The sequence below is a fragment of the Phyllostomus discolor genome, chromosome 5 (genome assembly GCF_004126475.2).
Source record: "Phyllostomus discolor isolate MPI-MPIP mPhyDis1 chromosome 5, mPhyDis1.pri.v3, whole genome shotgun sequence".
Lineage (NCBI taxonomy): Eukaryota > Metazoa > Chordata > Mammalia > Chiroptera > Phyllostomidae > Phyllostomus > Phyllostomus discolor.
Window position 1 is genome coordinate 152,266,540 of NC_040907.2, and position 21,671 is coordinate 152,288,210.

The following is a 21,671-nucleotide window of genomic DNA, read 5'->3' on the forward strand; positions in this document are numbered from 1 at the left end:
ATGTACCTGAAGTTCATGTACTTTACAGATAAGATAGCCTCTCGTCTAGAGCCTGTTCACTTTTATTTACATACAGTTTTAATTAGCTGGGTTCTCTTATCTCAGTGCACAGCAGGTAACAGCAGATTAGAATGGTGGTGGTAGAGAGTGTGTGTTGGTCGTGAGCTGTATGCACACTGATAACAATGATTAATAATATCTGGCATCTTGCCCTGGCCAGGTTGGTTGGAATGTTGTCTGTTCACCAAAACATTACAGGTTTGATCCTCGGTCAGATCACATACCGAGTTGGGACACATACAGGAGGCAACCGATTGATGTTTCTCCCTCTCACTCTCTCACCCTCTCACCCTCACCCCCTCATCCCCTTCTGCCACCCTCCCACTCACTCCCCTTCCCCTCTCTCTCTAATCAATACATATATCCTCTGGTAAGGATTAAAAAATATGCATATTTGGCATCTTGATGGCAAGGCGAAAGAGGAAATTTATTAAATGTGGACTTACTCAAAATTTCTATAGATCATTTTTTTAGTGGTGAACAAGTCTACGTATTTCTGTTAAAACTTTTATTACACAGCCTAACAGTTATGTAACAATGACCTGAAATCAGTGGTTTTCAGCTTCTGTGCATCTGAATCACTTGGGGACCTTTAAAAATGCAAATCATTGGGCCTTTTCACAAGGTGAGAGCATGCAGCCTGAGTTGAGAGCCATTGCTCTAAGGAAGTGATTTTCACTGGTGCCCCGCAAGAGTTTTTAAAATGTGCGATACCTGACTATTCAGGGGCATTTCCCTGAGATTGTCATATAAAGAAATGACAACAGCCAATACACCATAGCTGTCAGATCGGCAAAAATACATTTTTTGGTGTGCCCTAGAATTTTGGTAGTCAGTTGATGTGTGCCATGAGATGAAAAAAGTTGAAAATCACTGCTCTAGTGTTTACCTCTTTGGGGAGGAGATGTTATGGTGCAGGGAAAAAGGGATTGATTTTAGAGTTAATCAGCCCATCACTTGCTGGTTAGGTGCCTTAGGCAGGTGTTGGATTGTGGAATGCCATTTTTTTTAAGGTATTATTTATTTATCTTTAGAGAGGGAAGGGAGGGAGATAGAGAGAAAGAAACATCAATGTGTGGTTGCTGGGGGTTATGGCCTGCAACCCAGGCATGTGCCCTGGCTGGGAATCAAACCTGGGACACTCTGGTTTGCAGCCCGTGCTCAATCCACTGAGCTACGCCAGCCAGGGGTGCCATTTTCTTTATGTATAAAGTGAGGTAGTCTTGTCCTTTGGATTAAAAGAGAAAAAGCCTGTTGCATCATGGATGTTAGTCTTATAATATTATTTGACACTTTGGGGTTTTTTTTTTTGTTGTTCTCTAATTCCCTTTCCTGCCCTGCAAATATACACTGAAGACAATAGGTAGCATTTTCTCCATTTAAAATTTTCCTTGCAGAATTCCTTTTTTTGTGGCAGCAGCTACTGCTTAAACACATGTGACCACTAGCTGATGATAAAATCATTAAGCAAATAACTAGGAATTGATGGCAACACCTATCATTTTAGTTCAACAGCTTATAAAAAATGTTTAAGATCATGCTTGCGGTTGTGGTTTTTTTATTACAGACATGTAATATAGTCATATTTATTCTTATTTAAATTGTTCCTAATTTGTACGATGAATTGTCAGTACTTTGTGGTGTTCCACAGGCGTGTACAGTGTACAACAGGTCCTCGAATAACGTTGTTTTATTCCAACGTTTATTTACCCAACGCTTGTGGGGGTGGGTGCGTGTTACAGCTTTCTGAGACCAGGCAGGGCAGACCCCAACACCTCCCCCTTTTTGTTATTAAAAACCGAATTGTTGTTGTTAAGCCTGTGAAACCTACTATTTGCTGTTTTTGAATGCAAATCACAAGAAGAGCAATATCTATATATCATCATAAGTCACAAGTAAAGATTAAAGCAGAAGAGGGGGCCTAGGGGTTGTCAAAACCCAGGCTCCTAAATTCAGTCTAAGAAAACATATTACAGATACAAGGGAATAACAAGAGTAACAGGTCTGATTACGTTTCAATCTTTGGGAGAAATTACATAGATTTCAGGAAGGGCAAATCACAAGGCAGCCTGAGTATAATGCAGGCCTGATTTCCTACGGGAGGATTTCTTTACCCGTGCAGTTCTGCGCACCGACTCATCCATCCCCCACTGGTTTCTTACGTGGGTGTTGAGTTACATTTCCACGTCTGGCAGAGTGGTTTTTCATATCTCCTCCCTTGTTCTTAGTTAGGACTGCTAAAGGTTCCGTAAAGGTTGCTGCTTGCTGGTCTCTTATATGACCCTGGGAAAACAATTTGCAGATACACCGAAGTACACAAAGCAATATAATCAGTAAACAACCAGCTGCTCCGAAAACCCAAATTCTCAATTCAGGTCCATCAAACCATGTTCTGGGATTCAGCCAACTAATATTTTCATTAAGGGCCCAAAAAACATCCTGTTTGGTTAAACGTTGAATGTCCTGCAGCTGCTGATGCAACGCTAGCTGCAATTTATCAATTTGTCCCTTTAAGTTGGTAGAAAAAGTCTCTCTTAGGTGATAAATATCGCTCCAGGAGTGCTGGCTAGAATTCTGTCCCAGGGGGATGACACATAGCTTGGAGAAGTCTGGATGGGGAGACTCCAATGGGTGGAGGTGGGTCACAGCCGGGGAAGCCTTTTCTGTGATATGGTCTCACTGTCTTTGCCGGCAGTTCCCAAGGTCATCCTGGAGAGTAAACACAAGCATACCCTCTTCCCCAAGTTAAGAGGTGAGCCCATTCTACAATTGGCTGACCTATTGGATTGTAAGGTATTCCTGTTAAAGCAGATGCATGTAGGGCACCAGAGTAAGTATTAATAGAAATATGGATATATTTGAATCTTCCAAAAGGAATATAAAGGGTGACATCTGTTTGCTAAATTGTATGAGAATTTAGTCCTTGAGGATTAACTCCTGTAAATGGGAGTCCCTTGCTAAGGGCTTAGCAATCAGGACATACTTTAATAATTTGCTTAGTTTGGAAAGACAGGCCCCCTGCTGTTTCTGAAAGCCGCAATGAGTTTTAAGAAGCAAGTTGTTCTCAAGACTTGGGGGCTCCTAGGTTTAGAGTTTTCAAGGAAGATGAGGGGAGGGAGGTGCCTGCTTAAATATGTTTTAGACCAAAAAGGTTATGTGCCAAGGGCCTTTTGTGACATGATTAACTAACTGTTTTCTTTGGGGGGTAGCCAGCTCTCCCCAAGAAAACGATCAGCGTTCACAGGTATTGAGTTAAAAAGTGGTATTTTTTTCTTCCGTGGAGAAGGACTAATTCTCTCCAGGAGACAGTGTACCTACATTTCATTTTTATAATAAAAGATCACAGCTCTGGCATAAACAAAGATGATTCTTAATATATTTTTAACACATCACACCCTTCATCTCACTTATAGCATGCTTTAGATTGATAAATTTATGAACACATACACAACTTTCAGAAAGTTTTTTCTCTACTGGCAAATGCATTTTAAGTAGTAGTTTTGACCTGCTCCGTTTCCGATCTGGGCTGGTTCACCTCTTTTTAGGCAACTTGGCAATGCAGCCACGCAGGCCTAGGCCTCTTTATCCATGCTGCGCTCAGCCTCCGGCAGCGGCAGGCAACGCAGACTGAACATGGGGGCCACTGGGCCTCTTGGCACTCCTGTTTCGGGGGGGGGGGGGGGGGGGGGGGGAGTGCAGGAGCCCTATGGATATAGCGTACTGTAGCCCAGAACTCCCAGGAGTGCTGCCTTCCTGCCTTAGCCTCCCAAGCAGCTGGGGCTACAAGTGGGTGCCATCACGACTGGCACGTGGTGAGTCTGGGACTGCACCCAGTGCACGCCGGGGAGTGGCGAGGGAAACTAATCTCCCCTCGGTGCCACCACCCATTCCAGGCAGAGAGGCGCAGCCCCCACTCGACTTCTTGAGGGAGGGTGCTTGAGTGAGCGCGCGCCCATACCTGCACCGCTGCTGAGTACACCGGGGTGGGCCATGAGACTGACGGCAGTAGGTGCTAACCACGAAAAAGATCCGAGTTGGTGTGTTGTCTGCGCCTGCCCGCTCCCTCCATTCCTCGACTGCCTCCATTCTTTCCACCCTGGAGTCGACAGCGCATGGGGTCCCCAGCAGCCGCTGGGGCCTTATACTTACGTAGCCAGAAGCTTGCGAAATCCACTATCTGGGTTGGTGTGTTGTCTGCAGCCATGGCTCAGAGTCACTGGGTTAAAATGCCCTATGTTGGGCGCCAGCTGTGGCGGATACCAGCCAGCAGTATCCATCCCCGCTGCAGATGCTTGAGATATGAGGAAAATACACACACACTACCAAGTCCTGTGGAGGAATAGTAACGGCATGGCCACACTCTCTAGTGGAGAGCGCCAGCCGAGTCGCTGCCTGAGTAGGCTTTTTATTAGGCAGTATTGGGTAGGGGTACGGATACAGTCTGTGGATTATAGTCTGGCAGGGAAGATCAAACGAGTAGGTATCTGTCAAAAGAGTTGACAGAGCTGACTTTGAGTTTGGGGCTTTATCACCTAAGAGCTACAAGGTAGTTTCGTTTCTTGCCCGTGCCTTCATATTCAAGGGCATCCTCAGCAAGCAGGTCTCCCAGGATCTTGCATATCTTCTGCCTCAGGTCTAATTACCCTGGGGTCCTCAGACTTTAGTCTGGACTGCACCGCCCCTGTTATTTCCGGAGGCCTGAGTCAGGCAGAGGAGACAAAGGCAGCCGGGAGACTTGGATTTCTCACAGGCAGAACAAGGACTCAGGCTTTGTCAAAGCTGAGGGGGCAGGGGTCAGTGTTGATCACCCCCTCATTTCCACAGCCCCCTGAGTCTCTTCCCTGGGGCATCCACATGATCATGCCTGTCTTAGATTATTCCCCCTGGGGGAATCTTACCCCTCATTGGCTAACTGATCAAACATTGAGGGCCAGGCAAGGAGCAGAAGCAGTGCTCCTGCCAGGGAGATAAGCTTGTCTCCTTAATGGCTCCAGGTCCAGAGGTCTCTCACTCAGCATTAGCCACGGGGGCATGGTTGGGGGAGGGGGTTACAGCTTCCTGACACCAGGCAGGGCGGACCCCAACAAACGCTGATGGGAGAAATGACTGAATCCCGGCCGGAGCCACTGTCTGTGTGGGGTTCGTGCGTCCTCCCACGTCCCTGTGGGTTTTCTCCTAGTACTGCGGTTTCCCCCACATCCCAAAGACACGCACACGAGGTGAACTGGCATCTCTCAGTGGTCCCAGTCCGAGTGAGTGTGGGCGTGTGCCCGCGTACCCTGCATGGGGCGTGTCCTGAGCAGGTGGGTTCCTGCCTTGTGCCCTGAGCTGCCAGGTGGATTCCAGCCACCTGGGACCCTGAACCGGAATCAGCAGGTTGGAAAGCGATCATCTTTCACTTGTTTTTATTAATTTTTCTTAAATGTGTGTATAGTTCACATTTATTTCAGTGTTTAATATTAGAACTGTTTTGGGACTTATTTAGAAGTTGATGATGGTTTGGTGACCAGAAATATGCATCAGGAACTTAACTCTTGTTTATATCATGAGCCTATGGTAAAGTTGGTTTTGTTCTATGTCGTTTTGCTTAAAGTCTCAGTTTCCGAGAACCTGCTGATGACGTTAAGTGAGGACTTCCTGGGCTGTGTTGCCAGGAGCACACTGACTTACAGGTGCCTTTTTGGGAGCAAGTCTGGAAGCCCTCGATCAGGGACCTGTGCCCACCAGAGCACTGAACTCATCCTGTGGTCTTGGTCAATGAGGCATTGCTGTAGTTAGAAGTCATAATGTGGCTTACATTGCGTCTTTGTGTTTTAATACATGTATGTATGAAAGTGTCTAATGTTTAAAAACTATTTTCATTTGTTTTTATGTTGAAAAACATTGTAAGTCTAGTTTTTCCAGCCATTCATGGGACTTAGATGATCGCTTCGGAAGTGATAATGTCCCAGAACTTCAGAAGCCTGTGTGGGGGCTTTTCCCTCAGTAGTTTCAAAACTAAAGAGTCACATTTTTTGTTTTCTTATTATGGACACGCACCCACACTGCTTCTGAAGGGAGAGAAGAAGAAGGTTTGCGTTACAACTAGAATTTAGGGAAAGGTAAATTTAGAGAGTGATGGAATGTCAGTAAGGATTGAATCCAGAGCTATTTTGTTTTGTTTTAATAGATGTTACTTTTTTAGCAGTTTTAGACTCATAGCTAATGGAGCAGAAAGTACAGAGATCCCCCATGTAGCCCCTATATACCACCTTCCTCATGCACAGCAAAACTGTTTTTAAGAATAATTTTGGTTAGATGTGTGTTTTCATTAACTTATCTGGCATGTGCCATATGTTATAAGAGGTGCACCAGCGACTTCTCCAGACTTAATAAATATTTTACATTCATTGATTCATTCACCTACTCACTCACTCAACAAATAATATTGAGTGACCACAATGTGGTATCGAAATAAGGTAGCCACTACACACAGGTGGCTATTTTAAACTTAAACAGTAATAAAATAAATTTCATTCCTCACTTGTACCAGTCACATTTCAAGTGCTCGCTGGCCACATGTAGGCCAGAGCTGGCCTTCCTTAGGAGTTTGAATTCTGTTTAAAGCAAGTCATAAAGATGTATTATTTGGGGTTAGAAAAAATTATTAACTTTAGGCTATATGTATAAGTTAAGTGTTATGACATACAATAGAATAATTCAGAGATTTTTGTTGGTGAAATTGAAGACATTTGTTCTTATTTATTCATTTATTCCCTTACTTGTCCTTACTAGTACTTATAAGCAGAACTTTAGCTCATAAATGTTCCTCACTGCTCTGATTAATCTTGTTAGGAGATGCAGAGTAACCTTATGAGACGCTTTTCTGGGCATGTGTTACTAAGATCAGTCATGCACAGCTGCTTTGGCTATAATGTGATTATATTTGGTTCTGAGTCTCGAATGGAGTAGAAGAGTATGTGACATTCAGCACAGAGCTGGCAGCCCCGTGCTGATGAGGGCCACTTTAATTGACCTGCGCATTATTGAGTTCTAGTTGAACTCTAGAAGTGGTATAATTAGTTTTGATTCTGTAAGCTAAGTAATGGTTTGGTCAGTTACCGCTCTAATGCTGTTACTGTTTTCAGAATAATGGCAGTGAAAAGTGGCTTTCACTTCTACCTTGGGTGATGTTGTGGGTAACTTTCTTTTCGTTGACCCAGCAGTGACCAGAGGGAAATCATGTGTCTCAGATAGAGAGACAATGTTTGTGTGAGGGGGAGGGAGGTAAGTGTGTGGTGGTGAATCAGATCTCTCCTAGGAAGGTGAATGTGAGGGATTCCAAGGCTTTCAGAATTTTTCTCTTGGGCTTTAAGTTCCTCTCTAGGGATTAATTTAGTGCAGCATCAGCAAAGCAGGAGGGTCCATCCATGTAAGTAATTGACCACGATGGTGAAGGTCAGGACTGCAAATTACAAACGAAGACATCCAAGAAGGACCAGTGATCCATGCATGTTAGGAGCCTTGCCAGAGGAAGACCTTCAGGTTGTAGATAAGTGTAAGGAGCCTGATTAGGTCACAGGGTGTCAGAGTTCCAGAAAGAGGTGACATTATTACTTACCAGGGTAGAAAATCGTTCTTCAGTTTCTTATTTGTATGCCAGAGGAGAAAAATGGAGACTGTCTGCTGCCTGCAGCACTGACCAAAGGCTCAAATGGGAAGTGTAACCACCTCTGGTCCTGTCTTTCTCCCCTGTGTTCTGGTGCCAGCTGACATTTTCTGCCAATGTGTACAGGAAGACTTCTGAGGGAAGAGAAAGAGAAGTTGCGTTGCACCCAAATTAGAGCTATAAAGTTGTTTATCTTGACAGGAACCAAAGAGGATGACAGAATGCTTTGGGAAGCCATTGGAACTGTCTAAGGAGACCAATCGATTCTGAATATAGCAATAGGAAGACATTGAGGAGTTAGTAACAAACCAACAGTTCCACATGGTGAGCTCTAGGGCCAGACTAATCAGGATCGATTGATACGTATCAGAGAAATGTGAGGAACACTGTGACAATATCGAGGTACTGCAGCTAAGACACCTGCTCTTGAGACCCCGATGGCCTAAACGGAGAGGTGGAAGAACACGCGTGAAAGATGGCTGAGGGTTCACAACGAGATCTCATTGATCACAGGGAGTAACGCCACGCCATGGGTTACAGCGGAAGGAGGAGGAGGCCTTTTCAGGTCACTGTGGCTGCTAGGACTCAGCGCCATGGGCGGAGGCTCCTTAAGGAACACAACGCCATGTCAAAGAAGGGAAAGGGGAGTGAACAGGAAGAGAAGCAAATGGATGTTAAGAAAAGGAGGTCTTGTTGGAGCCTTGGTTCTCAAAGTGTTCACTGACCCTTTAGAGTGTCTGAGGCCCTTTCAGTGGGTCTGGGAGGCCAAAACTGTTTTCATAATAATATTAAGATATTTGCCCCTTTAAAAATTGTGTTAAAAACATGTAAAATTTACCATCTTAACCATTTTTAAATGTCCGGTGAAGTATATTCACATTCACACAAATAATCTCCGAAAGTTTTTCATTTTGCAAATCTGAAACTTTGTATCCACTAAATAACTCCCCCTGTTTTCCTCCCTACCCCACCCCTGGTAACCATTATTCACTTTTCTGTTTCTACAAGTTTGACTACTTCACATACCTCATAGAAGTGGAATTATATAGTATTTATCTTAATGACTGGCTTATTTCACTTAGCATAGTTTTCAAGGTTCATCCACGTTGTAGCATGTGGCAGGATTTGAATAATTTCCCATTGTGTGTACATACCACATTTTGTTTATCTCTTCATCTGTCAACTGACCTTTGAGTTGCTTCTACCTCTTGGCTGTTGTGATGTTACTTGACCTTTCCACTGAGTTGATGTTTACATAGACAATGTACAAGCAATGTTCAGGAAGACTGGGACACCTTAAGGCAAATCATGATTAGAAGTCCCAGATTGTACTAGTCAGTGTAGTTGTCATTGCAATGGGGGAGAAAGTATAGTTTCACTTAAGAATATCAATATTCTGTGTGACAAAATGGGAAATGTACATTAAGCATTTCTGTTGAATACTTAAGTTGTCTTGAGGAAAAGGTCTTAGGTGATTGTTTGAGTGATGAGCTAAACCTAGCTACTTCATCATGCAATGTTATTTTTATTTAAAAGAATGACTGCCAGAAAAACTGTGGTTTTCACTATTCGGTATTTCATAGACACTTTCTTGAAAATCAATGAAGTAAAAGCCTGTCATTTTAAAGAAAGCAACTGTTAGTATTTATTGCCAATGATAAGATTTGAGTTTTCAAGTGAAAATTGGAAGCTTGAAAAATGTGTATCTGCCACTGTGAATTTGATAGCTTCCCAATATATAAAACACTTTTTTTGATAAGATTGGTGGTGATGTTGATGTGTTTTTTAAATACTGTATAATGAAATGTGTGGACATTAGGAAAATTTGCATAGCTCATTGAACCAGTATTTTCCAATACATGATTTTACAAAATTATGCATGGGTAAAAGCCATTCAAAGCTCAAGATAACCAATGGATTTTTATGTTACAGAGCATGAAAAGCCCCTAGATAGGGTTTTAGATTCCATATTGTAGCTAACCTTTAAGAAAGTCCACTTGTTGAGTTTTAGTGTGGTATCAAAGAAGATCCACAATGATCTAAAAAGTTGTTGAAACACTCTTCTCTTTTCCAGCAACATGTCTATGGGAGGCTTTATTTTCTTCATAAACTTCAACCGGAACATATCATAACAGATTGAGTAGTGAAGCAAATAGGAGAATCTAGCTGTCTTCTACTAGTCCAGACACTAGAGGGATTTGCAGAACTATAAAATATCACCACTCTTTTTTTGTTTATGATAGTTATCTTTCATAAAATATGTTAATATAGACTTACTATTATTATTTCTAAGTTAATAAATATTTAAAATTTTCTGTTTTATTTTCTAATAAGGTAAATATAGATAGATGTAACCCAAGTACACACATGCTCTTTGGGGTTCATTAATTTTTAAGAAAATAAAGGAGTCCTTGGCCCCAAAAGTTTGAAAACCAGTGTACTAGAGAAAAGTTATTCATTCAGCGGGAGGTGATGGGATCCAGAATGTTGTCTGAGAGAAGTAGAAAGGGTGGCTTTCAGAGAAGCAGAGAAAGATCTGTGAAGCACTGAAGTACAAAGGTTACTCAGATGGGAAATGAAAAGTCACTTTGGGTTGGAGATGGATTATCTTGCTTATATCTTTTCTATCTATGGTACCTTTCAAGGTGAGTATTTGCACGTGTTCTGTAGTGAACCCAGGCCCCTGCCCAGGTTTCATGTGATAAAAGTGAGCTGTCTTGAGTTGATTGGTGGATTATGAGCCCGGTTCAGCAGTAATTTGACTGGCATGGGAAAGGATGTAGTGCAACGGAATCTTTAGGACTGTAGACTTTCTGTTGTGTGGTAGACTTTTACCACCTGTTTCATTTCCCATAACTTGCTTTCATATCAAATCCAGAAAAAAGTTCTATCTGACCGTATGCTATGCAATAATTTACAGCATTATAGTGAAGCTCAAATATATGTTCTTTTTTTTTTCAAACTATATGAGATAGTTTATTTAGGAAGTTACAGAGGTGGAAGAAGTGAGTCACAGGAGAAATGGGCTCAGGAAACAAGTTACAGAGGCAAAGGAAAGGCCCTTGGAGCTTAGGGGAGACAGAGACAAGGAAAACGCACCCAGGGGTGGGGTGGGGAAGGGCGCAGATACACTCCCTAGAGACGTTGCTATCTCCTCTTTTTATGAAATGCACATTGCATTGGAGAATAGGAAAGGTACTTACCTTTTGATTTTAGAACAGTTTCTACATGTTCTTCTTTTAACAGGTTTGCTTTTCTGTCCAAAGTAAGGACAGAAAACCTCTGTGGTCTGTATAGCAATGTGAAGTCACCAGTAAACACAGTCCTGAGGGGCACAGCACGTGGCTTAGTGCCCTGAACAAAGGTGGACTCACTACAAGCTACTGATGCCTCCATTTTAAGGCCCCTCACTTGCATAGGCCCCTTTTGTATTTGTAATGTTGAGTCTTTTTTTAAAAGACTTCCCCCCGCCCCACCCATTGTATTAGCTTCAGGCTTCATAAAACTTAGTCCTGAGGAGTTCTGTGTAAGGGTCTTGGAGGTGAGTAGAACACATATCTATAAGGAAGGGAGCTTACTTACCCATAATACCTGAAATAATCCACAGCACTGCTTTCGGGGCATTTATTCAATTATTAGCTCATTTACTTAGAAGACAACATTTTAATCTGTTTGACATGCAGTACACAAGGTCCGTCTGGAAAAAAGTGCAGCCATCGTTAATATAATGAGAACAGTTTGTGCGACCGTTATGTAACCTGGCAGCCAAGAAGAGTGGACTGGAATGCACATGTGTGAACAATGACAACTTCATTTTACTAGTCAGTGGGGGCAATAGACACCGTTGAGTGAGCATGTGTACTGTGTGGCCATCACATTCAAAATGATTGAGCAAGTAGAGCAAGGAATCTGCATCAAATTTTGCGTTAAGCTTGAACATTCCTCCACGGAAACTATTCAGGATGATTCAGAAGGCCATGGCTATGGGCACTGGTGATTGGCAGGTTCATCACACCAATGAGCCCACTCCTGCATTTCATCTCGTGCACTTTTCTTGGTGAAACATCAAATCACCCAGGTGACTCAGCCCCCCTACAACCCAGATTTGGTATCCTGTGGCTTCTGGCTTTTCCCAAAACTAAAATCACCTTTGAAAGGGAAGAAATTTCAGACCATTGATGAAATTCAGGAAGATACGGAGGGAGAACTGCGTGAGGTCCCACAATGCCTACTTTGAAGGGGACTGAGGTGTTGTCCTATGTACAGTGTCACTTGTATCTTGTGTCTTCTTCAGTAAATGTCTCTATTTTCCATATTATATGGCTGGATACCTTCTGGACAGACCTCATATATCCTGTTATATGTATATAATAGATATAAAATACACATAATATAATACATATTTATATATAAATATATAAAATATAATATATATTTTATTGATTCTGCTATTACAGTTGTCCCATTTCCCCTCCTTCACTCCCCTCTGCCCTGCATACCCCTCCCACCCACATTCCTCCTCTTTAGTTCATGTCCATGGGTCATACATATACGTTCTTTGGCTTCTACATTTCCTAGACTGTTCTTACCCTACCCCTGTCTATTTTCTACCTACCATTTATGCTACTTATTCTCTGTACCTTTTCCCCCTCTCTCCCCCTCCCACTCCCCTGTTGCTAAACCTCCATGTGATCTCCATTTCTGTGGTTCTATTCCTGTCCTAGTTGTTTGCTTTTGTTTTTGTTTTAAGTGTGGTTGTTAATAACTGAGTTTGTTGTCATTTTACTATACATGTTTTTATCTTCTTTTTCTTAGATAAAGTCCCTTTAACATTTCATATAATAAGGGCTTGGTGAGGTGAACTTCTTTAACTTGATCTTATCTGAGAAGCACTTATCTGCCCTTCCATTCTAAATGAAAGCTTTGCTGGATGGAACAATCTTGGATGTAGATCCTGACCTTTTGTGACTTCAAATACTTTTTTCCAGCCCCTTCTTGCCTGCAAGGTTTCTTTTGAGAAATCAGCTGACAGTCTTATGGGCACTCCTTTGTAGGTAACTGTCTCCTTTTCTCTTGCTGCTTCCAAGATTCTCTTCTTCATTTTAATCTTGGGTAATGTAATTATGATGTGCCTTGGGATGTTCCTCCATGGGTCCAACTTCTTTGGTACTATCTGAACTTCCTGGACTTCCTGGAAGTCTATTTCCTTTACCAGATTAGGGAAGTTCTCCTTCATTATTTTTTCAAATAAGTTTTCAATTTGTTGATCTTCTTCTTCTCCTTCTGATATTTCTATAATTTAGATGTTGGAACATTTAAAGTTATCCTTAAGGTTCCTAAGCCTCTCCTCATTTTTTTGAATTCTTGTTTCTTCATTCTTTTTTGGTTGGATGTTTCTTTCTTCCTTCTGGCCTACACTGTTGATTTGAGTCCCAGTTTCCTTCCCATCACTATTGGTTCCCTGTGCATTTTCCTTTATTTCACTTAGGGTAGCCTTCATTTTTTCATCTAATTTGCAACCAAATTCACCCAATTTTGTGAGCATCCTGATAACCACTGTTTTAAACTGTGCATCTGATAGGTTGGCTGTTTGTCACTTAGTTGTATTTTTTCTGGACCTTTGATCTGTTCTTTCATTTGGGCCATTTTTTTTTTGTCTTGGCGCACCTGTTACATGCACAGTAAGGGGCAGAACCTTAGGTGTTCACCAGGGCAGGGCAATCTACATGGCTGCGTTGTGATGCTGTCTGTGGGGGAGGAGTTCAAGAGGGAACAATGCCCCTTGCTCTGCTCTCTGATGGTTTTCAGTCACCTCCCACACTGCCCACAAGCAAATTGGACCCTTCTGGTGCTGATTCCCTGGGTGGGTGGGTTTGTGTGTGTTCTAGGACCCTGTGAGTCTCTCCAGCAAACTCTCCTGTGAGGCTGGGAGTTTCTCCCGCTGCCACCTCAACCCCCATAGGTGTTTTCAATCAGAGATTTGAGGCTTTATTTCCCCACTGGAACCCTGGGTTGTGAGGTTTGTCTCGCCCCCCAGTTGTTCCTCCCGGTTTATCTGCCTGCAAAGGTGGGACCGCCTACTCCATCAGTTGCCATCTTGCCAGGTCCACCAGCCACCGCCTTGCCGCGAGTCCTCTCCACCGGCTGCCCTTCTCAACCCCTCCTCCTGGTCTGGATAAATACGTTGTCTTTAACTCCTTGGTTGTTCGACTTCCATACAGTTCAGTTTTCTGTCAGTCCTGGTTGTTTTTTGTTTTTAAATTTGTTGTCCTTCTTTTGGTTGGGTGAGGAGGCACAGTGTGTCCATCTATGCCTCCATCTTGGTCGGAAGGCCTCAGACCTCATATATTCTCAGCACCAAGGAAAAGCTCTTCTTTTCTGAATAACAAGCTAAAAGCCATTCTCACAGGGCTCCTTTTCAAGTGAAACTTTGAGGAGGAGGCAGTGTTTGTACTCTTCAGACCCTCAGGCTCTGAGGGAATTTTGATATTATTTAAAGCCTCAGGGCTCAGAAGTATTTACCAACTCTTAACCTTTTCTTTCTGGATTTTTCAGCCCCTTTCTCCAGAGAGTCTTCTGTTATTTTCTCCCCAGTCTATCATGTGGTCAGAGCAGGGCCACAGCGGCACAGCACTGTGCTGACTGCTGGGCAGGCACAGTCTCCCTGAGGGCGGAGGCTCCGCTCTCCTAGCGCCGCCGATGAGGACACAGTCCGAGAAGTTGAGTAACTTGTTGAGGTCCACAGCATGGAGAGTACTGGAGCTGACACTCAGACTTCGGTGTTGCTGGCAACATCTTCCACTTGTTTCATCTTCCTGCTGTCAGTCACATGTCTTGGGATGAGAATCTAAGGAAACTCAACACAAAGTACCTCCTTACGGCCTAGAAGCTCTTATTGTGTTACAGTGTAATGTTTTATTTTTAATCTGGGTGTTAGGCACGCAGGCATTGTTTCATTAGTCTTCTTTATACCCTATACTACATATTTTATGAACATTCTTTTTACAGTTACAAAACTTCTAAAAGACTGTAGAAAATAATAATTATTCTTTTCATGAAATACATGTGTAACGATGCAATTGTAGCAATTTAAAATGCAAACCAAAAAGCCCCATAAAAATGTGGCCACACAGAAATATATATTAAGTGTGATATATCATTCCATAGTATTCTTATGTTTATATAGAAACAGGATAAATAGATAGAAAAGAAATTACTAGGATTGTTTTAGTTATTTAGTGCATATAACAAACCACCCCAGAAGTTAGTGGCTTATAACAACAAAAACCAGTTATTTCCCCAGGCCTAGAAGATCTTTAATGCTTGGTAAAAGATTTGTTACCACAGCCAGTTCCAGAACTTCCCCCAAATTTGGAGGAGTCTTAGTTATCTAACTTCATTGTCCTCTAGGCAAATAGACCTGCAGTTGCCTCGTATACATCAGTGCATGAGGTCACAGTTGTTTCACTCCTTTGTCAGGGCCCGTGGTCCCAGGTGCCTGGCACATTAGTCGCTGAATGAAGATTCATAAACAATGGATTCAATGGCTGTGCCTTTTGTGGACCTGGTGTTTTCTTCATGCTGAATTTTTTCCTTTCTGGCTTAGGTATCTGGCTCGAGTAGGGGATCTTGAAGCTACCAACACCGAAGACCCAAATCTGAATTACGGGCTTGTTGTGGACTGTGGCAGCAGTGGCTCCCGGATTTTTGTTTATTTTTGGCCGAGACATAATGGGAACCCCCACGACTTGCTGGACATCAAACAGATGAGAGACCGCAACAGCCAACCAGTGGTTAAAAAAATCAAGCCAGGTATGAACTGGAATTTGTTCCTTTTTGATCTCTTTTATTAGCTATAGGCATGAGAGAGGAGAGGAGAAGGGAGGAGAGAAGGGGGTAGGGGGAAGGCAAGCTGCCCTTTTCTCTGGAGATTCTGGATAATGGGGGGGTCTCTCATTCATTGCCTCCCTCTCTCAAATAAATAAATGTTTAGGACCTTAAGCAGAGCCTCGTGGGTATCAGTCTTCTAAGTGTATGTGATCTATTTTTTAAAGAAGGTACTTTATCTTTTTTAAGGAATCTCTGCAATGGCAGATACTCCTGAACATGCCAGCGATTACCTTCGCCCTCTGCTGAGCTTTGCTGCTGCTCATGTGCCTGTGAAGAAGCACAAGGAGACCCCCCTTTACATTCTTTGCACAGCGGGCATGAGGCTCCTTCCTGAGAGGTGAGATGCGGGGTCTGAGAAACACAGGGGAGTGGCTGGCATAAGAGTTGGGAGACCGATTCCATGCATGTCCTCTGTGGTCCCCTGGTCTGAAGACGGGATGTGGGTTCACCACAGAGCAGACAGGTGGCACTGAAAGACTCTTTGCTCAAAAATAGAGCAGATCCTACCCCTACACCCAGTGATTTCACAATCAGTTGTTGTCACAGTCAGGGGGTGGAGAGAAAGAGGGGGAGAAAATCAGTGTGTGGTTGCCTTTCACATGCCCCGGCCTGGGGATCTGGCCTGCAACCCAGGCATGTGCCCTAAACTGAGAATTGAACCGGTGACCCCTTGGTTTGCAGGCTGGCAATCAATTCGCTGAGCCACACCAGCCAGGGCTTTAAAGGAAATCTTATAAGTGAAAAACAAAACAAAAAAAAGCAAAAAAAACTCAAATAAAAAATTTATAATCCTACTACTCTACCAAAACTACTTCATTTTGCCATATCCCCTTTCTCTCTGTACATCTGTGCGCAATTTCTACAATGTTGCAATCATACCCCACATGCGGTTTAGAATTTTTGCTTTTGACATAAGTAATATTTACATTGTTCAAATTTTTAGAAAGCCAGGGAGGAGTATAGATGACACAGGTAGTGCCACATCACAAGTCTGTGAGTATCCTGATGACTCGCAGTGAAGGAGGGGCAGGGTAGGAGGGACTGTAGACAAGATGTCGGAGGTCAAAAATCAGTCCAGCAGGGTGATGGTTTGGCCAGCCTTTGTGTGTTGGGAGCAAAGGAGAGGTTTGCCTCATCTCCTAGCACTGCTTGCTCAGCACCGCCTCTGTCTGTCAGAGAAATCCTCTTCAAACCAATCCCACTGGTGTAGCTCCACCCCATTTGTCTGAATGTTCATTGTTAGCCTGGAAGCTCTGAATATTAATATTTATTTTGTCTTAAGGATTTGTAAAGAACTCTCCTTTTCTTTTACCTTGTTTTCTGATCACCTGTCTAATGCCCAGCTCTATCTATCCTAGGCTTATGAAACCATTGCTACCTCTATGGCAACTGTGGTTGTTGACATTAGTGTAACTATCACTGCAAAAACCTGTTTTGTAGAAATAATATTTTGCTAATGTATTAGCATTTGTGAGCAATATTCAAAATGGATTTAAATCAGCTGGAATGTATTTTGAATTTATTGGCACTAGGTTTTGTTTCTTGGACAATGACTTGAATTAACAAAATTTGTTCTACCTCTTTTTTATTTTGTAATGGAAGAACCCTTAATGAAATACAAAAAAATACCAAATACATTGTGATATTTAAGGGGAAAAAAACCCTTTTTATTATGGAAATTTCAAATGCATATAAAAGTAGAGAGAACAGTGTACTGAATCCCCATTCACCCACCACCCAGCCTCAGTAGTTAATGTTTTGCCATTAAAAAACAACAGTATTGTTTTGCCATAAAAAAAACAGTATTTTACAAAATGAAAGTTAGTGTTTTTTAACATAAATTGGGATCATAATATATGTTGTTTTGTAACCTATTAGACTCAAAAATATATTGGATACATTTGCATGTCAATACATATAGATATAAATTGTCCTCATTTTTTAAAACATATTTATAGTATTACATTGTGAGGATGTACCGCCATAAATTATTTAACCAGTGCCTATTTATGTGTTTTAGGCTATTTCTAGTTTTTCATTGTTATAAATAATGCTGCAGTATCCTTCCTCTTTGTATTTTTATTAGATGATTTCCTTGCAGTAAATTTCCAAAAGCATAATAGCTGGGTCAAAGGTTAACCACATTAAAATTTTTGATGCATAGTTCTGGGTTGTGTGTTAGAAAGATTGCACGAGTAATTTACATTCCAAACAGCAGTGTATGATGATGCCCATTCTTCCATATTGTAACTAAAACCAGCAAAGCCCTCTTGTTTGGGAAGTTAAGCAGATCCACTAGGAAGGGAAAAATAGCTGCTCCTGTTCCCCACGTGAAACTCATACTGCATGAATTCTACATGTATAACAATGAACTTTTTTAGTGACTGTACGTGACATTAAATTGGAAGTTATTTCATTAAATGTAATTCTTCACTTTGAAGTGCCAGCCGCCTTCCTCACTGAGTCACGCTGACAACTGTCTGAACTGGTCAAGTATTTTTGTGATCAGTAATGTTAAAAATTCAAGCTCGTTGGTCTTGTTTTTAACCAACATTTTCTCTAGATTCATCGTATTACTTCTAGCTTTGTTTCTTTGCTTTTCTTTGTCTGATAATACTGACAACATAAAACTTTAGAGGAAGAAACAACCCTGTAGACACTAAGCTTCCAACGTTATTCCCAAATTGTTCTGACCTTTGGATTTTGATCTGGATCTGGGATTTTCAAATGATAAGATTTTTATGAGAAAATTTAACTGTGGAATATGGAAAAGGAGATTAAAGAGTTTATTGTAAGCTTACGTAAAGGATTATGAAACACCTGTGAACCTGACAGCGCTTCTTGGGTGGTGGAGTGAGGCGTTGTTTCTGAGGATTGTGCTCCTCAATTTAGCAGCTGACTTTCACAGCAGTTAGGAAAAATGTAATTAAACCTATTTTAATAGGTTGCGAAACTGTGCTTCAACTTCCTGTGGCTTATGCAGCCTGTGAGAGGCACAGAACCATAGTCTTGTCTTTTAACACCATTTGAATTGTAACATCATAGAAAGGAAAAGTATTACTATTACCATAGTGCCTTTTAAGTAGGAGGCTATATTTTGAAGGCAGTTTAAACCTTTGGAATGAAAGGAGGAAGAAAAGCAGGGCTTGACAAGGGATGAGGTAGATGAACAGTGAGGTCATATAACAAGGCTAAGTAGAAGGTCAAGTTGAGAAGAGAATTTAACAATTAACTTTTGGTTCTTTCTTGCAGGAAGCAGTTGGCTATCTTGTCTGATCTAGTGAAAGATTTACCACTGGAGTTTGACTTCCTCTTTTCACAGTCTCAGGCCGAAGTGATCTCTGGGAAGCAGGAAGGTACTGGACCTTGCGGGGGCGCGCTGGTTCCCCTCCCAGCCAGTCCTGTCACAGTCTCTCCAACGGTGTCTAGATTACTTTATAGATCTGATTTTTGTTTTTCTCACAATAATTTTCTTGATTCTGCTGTCTAGTTTATTTGATTATTTGCATATTATGCATTGGTATCTGCTTTAGAATGCTGCTTCTAGAAGACATAAATTTATGTTTTTAACTTTATGCTAAGGACTGTGTTTCTAAGAATATATTAGTATTTAATGGTGATTCCAAATGGATCTTTGGTTAGCTAATGATAGTTTTGAAAACATACATACATTCAGGAATTGTACTGAGTTTGTCAAATTCAAATGTAAAGCAAATAATTACAGCAAGGGGAAACTTTAATTTCAGGGGCTGATCAGGCAGGATGAGTTCCTTCTGTTGGGCTCTCCCATTTTCACACTTTCTAGTATTGGTGCTTCCCTGAAACCCCACACTGTTGGGTTTGTAGTTTTGGGGTGGAGGAGAGTGAGTGTCCTCAGGTAGCCCAAACGTGGCCTGCGTGATGAATTATGTTCTCATTTCTTGGAAAAGAGGATCTTTTATGTCTTCTAGTTGCCATCTACATAGAGGAAAAGATTTGCCTTTTTTCAATTTTAACATTGCATTTTTCAGTCCCCAAATTTTCATTTAATTCTTTTTATTTTCAATTTCTTTATTGAGACTTTCTGTCTTTCCATTCACTATAAGACTGATTTTATTTCTTGGTTATGTAGCTGCTTTAATATCTTTGCCTAAAAATTCTGACATCACTGTCACATCAGGGTCAACATCTTTTGACCGTCTTTTCCCTTATGAGTTGAGATTTTCCTAGTTCTTTGTACACCAAGTAAATTTATATTGCAATCTGGACATTTTGAATATTACGTTATGAGACTTTGTGTCTTGTTTCAATCATAAGAAGAATATTGATGTTTGTCTGTTTGTTTGTTTGTTTGTTTGTGCAGACAGTTGACCTGGCTAGGTTCAGGCCTCAAGTTCTGTCCTGCCTTCTATGGGCTGTGATTCTATTCATTCATTTTTTTCTTTTTTTTCTTTTTTTTAATATATTTTATTGATTATGCTATTATAGTTGTCTGATTCCCCCCTTTACTCCCCTCCACCCTGCACACCCTCTCCCACCCACATTCCCCCCCTTTAGTTCATGTCCATGTGTCATAATTTCTTTGGCTTCTACATTTCCCATACTATTTTTGCCTTCCCCTTGTCCATTTTCTGCCTACCATCTATGCTACTTATTCTCCATACCTTTTCCCCCTCTCTCCTTCTCCCATTCCCTTGTTGCTAACCCTCCATGTGATCTCCATTTCTGTGGTTCTATTCCTGTTCTAGTTGTTTGCTTAGTTTTTTTGGTTTTGTTTTAGGTGTGGTTGTTAATAATTGTGAGTTTGCTATCATTTTACTATACTATACATGTTTTTTTTTATCTTCTTTTTCTTAGATAAGTCCCTTTAACATTTCATATAATAAGGGCTTGGTGATGATAAACTCCTTTAACTTGACCTTATCTGGGAAGCACTTTATCTGCCCCTCCATTCTAAATGAAAGCTTTGCTGGATAGAGCAATCTTGGATGTAGGTCCTTCCTTGCCTTTCAGGACTTGGAATACTTCTTTCCAGCCCCTTCTGGCTTATAAGGTCTCTTTTGAGAAATCAGCTGACAGTCTGATGGGAACTCCTTTGTAGGTAACTGCTTCCTTATCTCTTGCTGCTTCTAGGATTCTCTCCTTCATTTTTACCTTGGTTTATGTAATTATTATGTGCCTTGGTGTGTTCCTCCTTGGGTCCAACTTCTTTGGGACTCTCTGAGCTTTCTGAACTTCTTGGAAGTCCATTTCCTTTGCCAGATTGGGGAAGTTCTCCTTTATTATTTGTTCGAATAACTTTTCTACATGTTGCTCTTCCTCTTCTCCTTCTGGCACCCCTATAATTCGGATGTTGGAATGTTTAAGATGTTCTGGGGGTTCCTAAGCCTCTCCTCATTTTTTTGAATTCTTGTTTGTTCATTCTTTTCTGTGTGGTTGTATCTTTCTTCCTTTTGGTCCACTCCATTGATGTGAGACCCAGCTTTCTCTCCATCACTATTGGTTCCCTTTGTATTTTTCTTCATTTCACTTATTGTAGCCTGCATTTGTTCATCTAATTTGTGACCAAAATCAACCAATTCTGTGAGCTTCCTGATCACCAGTGTTTTGAACTGTGCATCTGATAGGTTGACTATCTCTCGGTCGCTTTAAAGGATGGGTTTTGGGGCTTTTATTTGGTCTTCTGTTTGAGCCATCTCTCTCTCTCTCTCTCTCTCTCTCTTTTTTTTGGTCTGGTTGTGCCTGTTACGGTGAGGGGCTGAGCCTTAGGTGTTAACCAGGGCTGGGCACCCCAGTTGCTGGGTTGTGATGTTGTATGTGGGGGCGGGGTCAAGAGGGAACAATGGCTCTTGCTCTGTTCTCCGTGGGACCTCAGTCCCTTCTGCAGCTTCCCCCAAGCAAACTGGTCCCCTCTGGTGCCAATTCCCATGTGGGTGGGCTTGTGCACACTGTGAGACCCTCTAAGAACCTCTCTTGTGAGACTGGGTGTCTCTCCATGTGCCTCAAATCCTATAGGTATCCTCAATCAGTGTCCTGAGGCTCTATTTCCCAGCACTGGGATCCTGGATTGCACGCAGTGCTTTGCTTCACTTCG

At 41.9% G+C, this 21,671-nt stretch overlaps 1 protein-coding gene across 2 annotated transcripts in view; it reads left to right on the top strand.

Annotated features, from left to right (window-relative positions):
- ENTPD7 (ectonucleoside triphosphate diphosphohydrolase 7) overlaps positions 1–21,671 on the top strand; it is a 52,639-nt gene that overhangs the window by 8,105 nt on the left and 22,863 nt on the right. For both annotated transcript variants that reach the window (XM_036027135.1, XM_028511895.2), the window contains exons 4-6: positions 15,315–15,520; positions 15,785–15,935; positions 18,851–18,954. In XM_036027135.1, the coding sequence (XP_035883028.1) occupies positions 15,315–15,520; positions 15,785–15,935; positions 18,851–18,954 (461 nt within the window). The remainder of the gene's footprint in view (positions 1–15,314; positions 15,521–15,784; positions 15,936–18,850; positions 18,955–21,671) is intronic.